The sequence below is a fragment of the Hoplias malabaricus genome, chromosome 4, assembly GCF_029633855.1.
Source record: "Hoplias malabaricus isolate fHopMal1 chromosome 4, fHopMal1.hap1, whole genome shotgun sequence".
Lineage (NCBI taxonomy): Eukaryota > Metazoa > Chordata > Actinopteri > Characiformes > Erythrinidae > Hoplias > Hoplias malabaricus.
In genome coordinates, this window is record NC_089803.1 from 31,632,946 (window position 1) to 31,642,450 (window position 9,505).

General features: G+C 38.3%; 2 protein-coding genes across 3 annotated transcripts; both read left to right on the forward strand.

Moving 5' to 3' along the window:
* Positions 1–15: 15 nt before the first annotated feature.
* Positions 16–5,162, forward strand: eif3ja (eukaryotic translation initiation factor 3, subunit Ja). Of its 2 annotated transcripts, none has more exons than XM_066668628.1 (8): positions 16–69; positions 219–322; positions 1,695–1,749; positions 1,824–1,921; positions 2,340–2,457; positions 2,580–2,744; positions 2,856–2,929; positions 3,986–5,162. In XM_066668628.1, the coding sequence occupies exons 1-8, from the start codon at positions 48–50 to the stop codon at positions 4,118–4,120; spliced, it is 771 nt and encodes a 256-aa protein (XP_066524725.1). In that variant the 5' UTR covers positions 16–47; the 3' UTR covers positions 4,121–5,162. The 2 variants fall into 2 exon arrangements, with proteins under 2 accessions (XP_066524725.1, XP_066524726.1); XM_066668629.1 differs by having other exon boundaries at positions 3,989–5,162.
* Positions 5,163–5,911: 749 nt separating this feature from the next.
* si:ch73-330k17.3 (IGFBP domain-containing protein) lies at positions 5,912–8,547 on the forward strand. Its single transcript, XM_066668820.1, has 4 exons — positions 5,912–6,212; positions 7,515–7,602; positions 8,026–8,221; positions 8,458–8,547. The coding sequence occupies exons 1-4, from the start codon at positions 5,912–5,914 to the stop codon at positions 8,515–8,517; spliced, it is 645 nt and encodes a 214-aa protein (XP_066524917.1). The 3' UTR covers positions 8,518–8,547.
* The last annotated feature ends 958 nt before the right edge of the window (positions 8,548–9,505 follow it).

The window sequence follows — 9,505 nt, forward strand, 5'->3', positions numbered from 1 at the left end:
TCTTGACTTTGCTGTGTTCACTCTATCAGAGTGAGTGGTCTCTCAAGATGGCGGACGGTGACTCTTGGGGTGAGGGTCTCTCTCTGGAGTTGAACACTGTATTTCGCTGTGTCAGCGCGGTTGTGTGAACAGATATGAGCGCTGTACTGTTCTGTATAGCGGCAGTGGTGTTAACGCAGAGCGATGATGTGTGTGTTGTGTGTGGGTGTTTGTTGTAGATGCGGACAGTTTCGAGCCAGAGGAGCCGCTCCAGAAGGCGGCAGCGGCGGCGGCGGCGGGGCACGACAAGTGGGAGGGAGAGGATGAGGACGAAGACGTTAAAGTTAGTCACTGCCGTCGATACGCTCATCTATCTCTGTAGGGTCTCACTCTTCTCGGGACTGTGCACCACAAGGCCAGAGCGCTCACTCGGTCTGAACACCCCTGGCCGAGCAGTCGGCGAGGGAGGAAAGCGTTAGCTCCCGCCTCCGGAGCAGATTATACCGCCAATGACAGCGAGAATGGGTTACAGACTGCCCTAAACATAATTATTATAGACATTCTGACTGTCACTGTAACTAACGCTCTGAGACAAAGTATAGAGTCAGGAGTGTGCGCTCTACGCGACTCCATGAACAACCTAGCTACATTCCATTCATCGAAACTAATACAGTCAAATCTGACATAACTAGTTTAGTCATATCTGTTGGTGTATATATAACCCATATAGTCAGTTAAATAATACGTTAAAATATAACTATTTGATGTATAATAGTTACAACCGATGTAATGTATGTCATATCAGTTAATATATTTCCATTTATTTTCTGTAACCTTTTGATCCTGTTCAGTCTCACAGTGAGAACACACACTGGATGGGCTGCCAGTCCATCAATGAGCAGATATGTAGTATTGTCATACCCAAGCACCCAGATGAAAGCCCCCACACACCTGGGGGAAACACACCTACTAACTGATCTGCTGTAGCAGATACCACCACTGGGTTATACAACATTTGCTGAGTAACCCTTATAGTGAACAACAGAGTTAGCCTTTATTAAAGATAAATTTAATGTACAATGAAAATACCATCTCAGAAGTTTCCAAATGTTCGCTTCCAATTCAAATTAAAGAGCAGAAATTCATTGTTTTTCTGATATCATGAAACCCAACACATTTCTATGTATTCAGCCTACAGCAGTTAAGATCCACCTATTCATGTTTAAGTTATATAGTGTGTTTCAGTTTGGGTTGCTATTCTTAATATGGGCGTTATGTCTAATACAGGTAGCAAATTTCATTAATTATGCAGACATTTTGAAATCATTGGAAATCTCCAAATCAGGTATTATTTGGGTGGTGGATATGTTGGGCAGTGATACTTTTGTAGTGGTGGTGGTGTGTTAGTGTGTGTGGTGCTGTTTAGCGTGTATCAGAGACACCAGTGCTGCTGGAGTTTTTAAAGTCCTCAGTTTCATTGCTGGACTGAGAACAATCAACAATCAAAATTGCCACACATTTCATCCAGAGAATGAACAGTGAGGGTAGAAACAAGGAATTGGTGTTAATGTTAAGGCTTATTGGTCTATATATCCATGTAGTAAATTAACACTTTCATTCCTACATCAGGGAAGCATTCAAGCATATTTTTAAAAATGTGACAGAATCCACTGATATGGGTATTCCCACTGAAGATATATTTGTCTATTTTCCAGGATAACTGGGATGATGAAGAGGAGGAAGAAGAAAAGCAGACAGAAATAAAAACAGGTACAAGGACATTCAGTTTGAAATGTAAGCAGTTTCATTTGTTTTGTGTATCTAAGAAGCAATGTCTCATTTAGTTACAGCTACTAAGCCTGCAGAGAAGAAAAAACTTATTGATAAAATCAAAGAGAAAGAGAGTTTACAAAGAAAAAAACAAGAGGAACTCCGGAAGCAGGTAAGTGCCATATTTATTTTTTCTCTGCTACATATTTTTAAAGGGGTGTTTATTTTATGTGCTAGCCATATATTACAGTGGGCCAGATATTTACCACTAGTCAAGTGTCAACCAACTGGTGTTGAGGTAAAACAAAATAAAAAATTGGAGAGAATATGTGGGTGAAATTACAGGGGTTTCTAGCCATTACACAGCTTTATAATATCTTTCCATAATATTATAGTTTAGGTGATCTCACATTTACTGTCGTATGAATATATAAGCAAATATGAGCTGAAGTAATGGTTTGTCATTTGAAATGTATAGACCTTTTTTGTTCTGAGAAATAAACATAATATTTGTCTGGAAAAAAATTATTGATGTGGAGACCACAAGGAATGTGTGGTTTAAGTTGAAAAAAATACTGTTACTTTGACAGTTAGAGGAAACAAACGTCAACACAGAACTCACACCAGAGGAGGAGGAACTCGCAGAAAAACTTAGAGTGAAGAAGCTTCAGGAAGATTCAGACTTGGAGCTTGCAAAAGATGCTTTTGGTAAGTACTCTTATCTAAACAGTACTGTAACAGTTTTTTTTTTTCTAAATATGGAAGATGTAGTAATGTTACCCCACATATTTGATACATTTTTAAGAAATTTTGTGTGTTCTCGACATTAGGCGTTGTATCAAATAATGTAACGGGAATTGATTCCATGAGCCCTTCCTCCAAAGATGATTTTACAGAGTTTGAGCGATTGCTGAAAGAGAAAATAACTTCATGTGAGAAGTCAATACACTATTCCAGCTTTTTAGAGTCACTCTTCAGAGACCTGTGTCTATCATGTAAGTACTACCTAAAAAACACATTATTGTGCTTAAATTACTTCTAAACACTATTGACAAATTGTGTTCATCTGTGGTGTTTCGCTTCAATAACACTGATTTGTGCTACAGTGGAGGTTGAAGATTTGAAGAAAATAAACAATTCACTTACAGTTTTACTCAGTGAGAAGCAGAAGCAAGAAAAGGTATGTTTGAACATAATTTCTAATGGTGCTTTCCACCGCATGGGTCTGGCTCTACACGACTCGGCTCTCTTTAAGCTTGTTGCATGTTCGGCTTTCGTTGGAAATTTATCGGCCATCAGCTCAAGGAGCATATAAACCTCTTCAAAACACCTCGAGGTAAAGTTACGAGCTGCCGTTGTGAGTCAGATAAAAATTAATTTAAAAGCTGCTGTAACTTAAGAGATTTTACAAGCAGCAAATTTGTGCTGGATTTGAATGAGCTCTGCATTTGTGGTGATTGACATGGCTGTGGCCAATCAGCGCTCTGCAGGGGTCACCATTTAGTACCTACTCGGCATGGTTGGAACCCCAAGGGAGCTGGGGCCGAAAACTGACCAGGTACCAGATTGGGCCAGTGGAAAAGGAAAAGAGCCGTGCTGAGTCATGCAGGTTCCATGCAGTGGAAAAGTGCCATAAGACTACTGACAGTGCGTTTTGTTAGTAATTAGATATCAACATAGTTTTGTTCAAGCTCTGTTCTCTAGTAGAGTACATTGAAACAATGAGGCTAAATTACAGAACTGCAGCTTTGATTAGATGGTGATTACATTCACATTAAGTTGACAGGTGTTTTTATACATAGGTCCTCATATCTGAATAAATTCTAGTAAGTTTCAGGTTTATGATGAATTTAAAAACATTATGTGGAAATAATAGTCAACAACCATCAAAGTCCATTTCTGATATGTTGGTGGAAAAAAATAATGTACTGAAAAAATGCTGCATTTAAAATAATGGCCTATTTACTTTAAATACTTAGTGATGACATACAAAGTGATACCTACACTTTACATAGTATTTATTAATTTACTTGTTTGTAATTTGACTTTAATTTGTAATTTAAACTAGGGGCTTGTGCCACAAAACGTAAATGATTAAAAATTAATAAAACTATAATACTTACCTCAATGGAGTAAGGCAAAATGTATAAAATACATCTGTAATCATGTCTGCTGACAAAGTAGAGACCTTTACAAAAATCTAAATATTCTTTTGTGTCACTCTTTTTTTATTAAGCAGCAAAATAAAGGAAAGAAGAAAAAGAAAGGAGTTTTACCAGGAGGTGGTTTAAAAGCCAAGATGAAGGATGACCTTGCTGACTACGGCGAGTTTGATGGAGGTTATGTACAAGACTTTGAGGATTTTATGTGACCCTGGCTTAATAACCCATCACATTCCTTGATTGCTGAAACATACACCTTTACAGCATGACTTCTCCCTACAGCCAGACCCACTTCCAGAGCCATGCTAGAAAACTGAACGTCATCCCATGTAACGCACGTTAGCCTAAGTGGTTTTATCTGAGAAAGATTTTTTTTTCTCTGATATTTATTATCTGTAGGTCAGTCTCATGTTTGCTTGGGAAACAGTGATAAGGACGTAATATCCTCTTTTAAAAGTCTTTGTCCGAAGTGAATATGAAAACTGACAGATGTGAACTAGCAGCTTCACATGAGTGACAGTATTACTGTTTGAAACCGCTACAACTTGGAAATAAATATGACGTTCTATGCAAATTTCATGAAATGTCTGTCATGTATTTTGATTACATTTAGGCCAGAAATCGAAGAGGATTTTTTTGTATTGTGACTAGGTATCTGCCTCTCACTGCTCTTTTTAATGCAAGGCAAACCATAATGTGATTCTCATTAAATGCTGTCACATCTACACAGTCTTATTTTATTGTTTTTCAGGTAACAGTATACTGATTGGTTTTAGACGCTTTGAACATAACGGTGAGTGTAGTTTATTGAATCTGATAAAAGAGGGGTTTATTTTGCCTGCAGAGACAGAGCAGATTTGGAATGCATTCCATATGAATCACCAAACCAGAGTTAAGAATATAATTTTCCGCACATAGTCCATGCTGTAGGGTGCATTGCAGTTCTGCAAAAGCATCCTCTGACGTTTAGCTGAGCTGTTTCTGTGAACATAATGTTATTTGCAATTTAGCTGTTTTTGTTTATGCTCAGTATCACTTATTTACCCCATAACCATGCAAGTGGAGATGATGCTACATTAAAAAAAGACTGTAAGAATGTTAGTATTGTTACTGTGCGAAGGACCAAGAGCCTATGGTATATTCAGGTGGAACTTTCCATTTTTTAAGTAAACAGATTTGTTTATGGAGATTTAACATCAGCAAAGCCAATAATAGGATTCTGCAGTGTTTTATAAGGATCTAATTTAATAAAAGCCCTAAAAAATTAAACACTTGTCCTCTCTTGCATTTTGTGCTCTAAAGTACACTGTCGTTGGCCATTTAATGCAACAATTGATATTGTTAATAACTTAAATACAGTACTACAAAATCAGTATAATTTAATGCAACTTCAATAGCATTGCAAGTGACATTTGGATAATATTTTGCAACACTGTTTCATCACATGAATAGACATAGGGTCCAAGATAAACTAATACTGGTCAAGGTGTTGGCCTTCAAGACATCTGTGTCAGAGGGAAGGTTATTACAGGCAAGCAGACTTATGAAAAGGCATACTTACACATGCTCCTCAGATAACTTGCCAATGTCCTAATCTTGTCCTTGTTAGAAGAGGGTGATAATCTTGATCGTTTGTTGAATTGCCCCTCTCTATTGATCATGTGACTTGCATGACAAAGGGTCTAGTCTTCTCCTCGATTCAACTTATCTAAAAGTGCTCAAAAGGAAGAAATGGTTTCAGAAAAAAAGAAGAGAGATTGTAAAGATAAGACTCCGGGGATAATTAACAGTAAGAGCTTACTGTAATACTCCATCATCCATTGGCTGTTAGGGGGGCGTGGAGGTTTGGCAAGTAACAGTTTTTTAGACGTGGGGAGCACTATATAAAAGAAGGTGTCAGTCCTGGCTCCTCATGTTAACAGTCTTAATTCATACCTCTGGAGATGAGTTGGTATGTGTTGTTGATTTTGTTGATGGCTTGGGTGGTAGTGAATGTGGAGATGGCCAGTTTAGAAAGCAGTAGGCCTCCAGTTGACCCTGGACCTCAAAGTCTTCAGGCCTTACACTGTCCACCTTGTGAGCGGATTCATTGCTCACCCCGCAGAGCTCTGAATCTCCAGTGTAAAGGTGGGGTCACCACAGGTGTGTGTGGCTGCTGCCCTACATGTGCCAAACTGGCTGGGGAGAGCTGTGGAGGAACGTGGGATCACCTGGGCAAGTGTGATGAAGGTCTGGTGTGTGTGTACCAGGACTCCAGTGATGGCAAACCAGAAGAAGAACGCAAAGGCATCTGCAAATCAGGTAACCCGAAAAAATCCGAAACCAGGTGAAAATATATTTTAAACATTGCAACCCCTCCAGCGCTGCACAGGAATAGTGCTGCCTTCTCATGAAACATTGAGAACAACTCAATACGTCTAGGACGTGTTGGAGTGGTGTTTGTTAATTAAAGCCAATAATTTAAAATCAGTACCTGATCTCACAAATGTAAATGTTGTAGTAGCTTAATAGCATTAAATCCTCACAACAAAGTTATGATGTTTAGTCTATGCCCCCTAAGAAAATTAAATCTGAGTGAATCTCCTTACTGATTTTTGAATGACTCTGGATTTCTGAAGTATCTGCAAACATCCAGACATATGGCACATCTCTTACTGAACAGTGAGTGTAGGCACTTGTCCGTAGTCCGACATGACCCTTGGGACAACGTAACCGATCAATCTAATCTATTAATCTAGCTACTTATCTTTTTTAGAGTACAATATGATACGTGAAAATGGTAAACATCCACTCATCAAATGTTTCCTTTGAAATCCATTGTGTCAATAGGGAGTTTGTTCCCTCTTTTCTGCAGTAACAGCTTCTCTTCCTCTGGAAATTTATAATAGATACAACCAGCCCAGTAAACAAGGAACGTCCCTGGACGTTCAAAATACGTCTAAAAGTAGTCTGTCCGTCAAGGACATATTATAAACGTCAATGGACGTCCAAATTCCATCTTGATAAGTTAGTTAAGTGGTGACCAATCGATAACGTCAGTGGACGTCCAAAATACGTCTAATAGTCGTCTTTTCAATGTCTGTGTTTGGACGTCTTTTCAACTTTAGTTTTCAACCTTAAGAGAACGTTGATTAGACGGCAGTTATGACGTTATTTCAACGTTGAATCAACGGCAAATCAACAAATGTTTACTGGGAGACACCTTTTGTTAAACTTGCTGTGTTTTAAATGTATAAATATAAATAAAGCTGTCTTGTCCTCTGAAAGGAATAATTCTAGAAAATTAGAATGTTGTTATAATCATTTGGGGGAAAAAAAACAGTGAGGACAGAAGAAAATGCCACTCCAGCTCATCTCTGAGGCACTGAATGAAGCTAAATCACTCCAGAGAGCACTGTTCAGCTGTTCCAGGGACTGCTAGGGACTCTTTAGCTAACGCTTGGAATTGGGCAGCGTTACATTCAACATGAAAGTATTTTAGAGTGGTGCTCAAGAGAGACCCATAAATTAGCTGAAATCACTCATTAGAATACGTGTCTACACATTTATATATAGATAGATAATACACTAATAACTGATGAAGCATAATTTGTTCCCATGCAGTACTTGAAGTCCTCGAAAAAGATACATGTCGTCCAGACTGTACCTGGGAATTCTGCCAGACGCACCCCAATGAAATATGTTCGGCCAGGTAAAGAGCAACAAGACTTGCACTGTATACTCTACCATTCCATTCATTTTAACTAACCAGCTGTGTTGTGTTTTATACATTCACAATATTTTTAGTCCTGGTTCTCTTCTTTCCTATAAACATAAATATTACTGATAATGTGTCATGTACTTCCATACATCAAGTTTTTTCTGATTTTCATGTTTCTATATTATTTGAACACATCAGCTGGTTTGTGTAGCATAGGTCTTCATTTCCTGTGGCAGAATAGGGTCCCCACCTGGGCAGGCACACCACGATGCACTTTAGTACCTATCTCTGTGACATAACATATTTGCCATCTCCTGTCTTTCTGTAGGTACTTTAGTTCTCAGGTCAATACCATGCATCTCCGTAATAATCCAGAAGGTTAATGTGAGGCTCTCTGTGTGCTTGGTTCTGTAGGTCGGTGTCTGTGGAGGAGCGAGAGTGTGGAGGATTCTGTCAGCACACAACCTGTTCCAGCTGTTTGGTCCTAAAGCATCCAGCATGTCCACAAGCCTGTGCTCAGTCTGACCACATCTGCCTCCATCGCTTTGGGAGGTGTATACGCAGCCATCTGGAGGCACATAAACCTGCTGTCTGCCACCAGAATTTGCAGGTAAAAGAGCTTAAAGAACTTGTTTATTATTTTGAATTTTTTATATAATATGCAACTCACACGAGCACATTGGAGTGGGCAGGTTTACAGATCTCTGATACATCTAGATCACTAGGTGTCAGAATAATGACCATTTCATAATGTGAAAAATGACTGATTGTTTCTTTAAAGAAAACACAGCACTGTCCTTGTTTTTCTGAAAACTCAGTGTGTGGTTTTTTTTTTTGGTCCAACAGAACAGTAGTGAGGGATATTTTATGTGCTTGGCTCCTGCCTGTCCAGCTCCAGCAAACTGACACATCGGTGAAAGAACTACTCTAAAGGGCTTGAAGTGAAAAATGTAGCATTTTAATGCAGCTATTTTTGATATATGAATGGTTGTAACCTTTTAATTCTTCTTTTATTAACCCACTGCAATTAAATTGGTGTATATTGTACAGCTGAAAGAAAATGTTTGTGAATTGATTGAATAAATGGTTTCTATATAAAGTGCTCCTAAATGTGATCTTTATTTAGAATACAATACGAAGATTTGTCATACTGTAAACTTATAATATATTCTCAATGATGTATCATGTAGAAAAAAATATTTTTTTTTCTATTTTCACTTTTTAATGTGAAGGGTAATAAGCAGCTTTAAATAGACCTGATGAGATTTAAAGTGACTAGAACAATAAACAGAACTGTACAAGGTACAAAATGCACTGTTTAACACAGGAATAAATAAAATAATTCATTCATTATCTGTAAGCGCTTATCCAGTTCAGGGTCACGGTGGGTCCAGAGCCTAACCGTACTCACTGGGTGGAAGGCGGGAATACACCCTGGAGGGGGCGCCAGTCCTTCACAGGGCAACACACATTCATTCACTCACACCTAAGGACTTTTGAGTCGCCAATCCACCTACCAACATGTGTTTTTGGACTGTGGGAGGAAACTGGAGCACCCAGAGGAAACCCACGTGGACAAAGAGAGAACACACCAAACTCCGCCCTAAATAAAATCAATATCCTTATTTTTAAGTGATGAACAACTATCAAAATATACCTAAATAGCACTCAGACTATTTAACCCAACATATTTATGGGTTCATAAATATGTTAATACTAAAAAATACCTAAATGAACTGTGTTGAAATAAAACTTTGTGGTGAATAACTTGTAATATTTAAGTATGCATTATATAAACAATTATTCTATACAAAATAAAGCATTGTTTACATGTCATCTGATTCCAAATATTAGAATATTTGCAGAATTACTACATGTAACACTCTTTGAAATT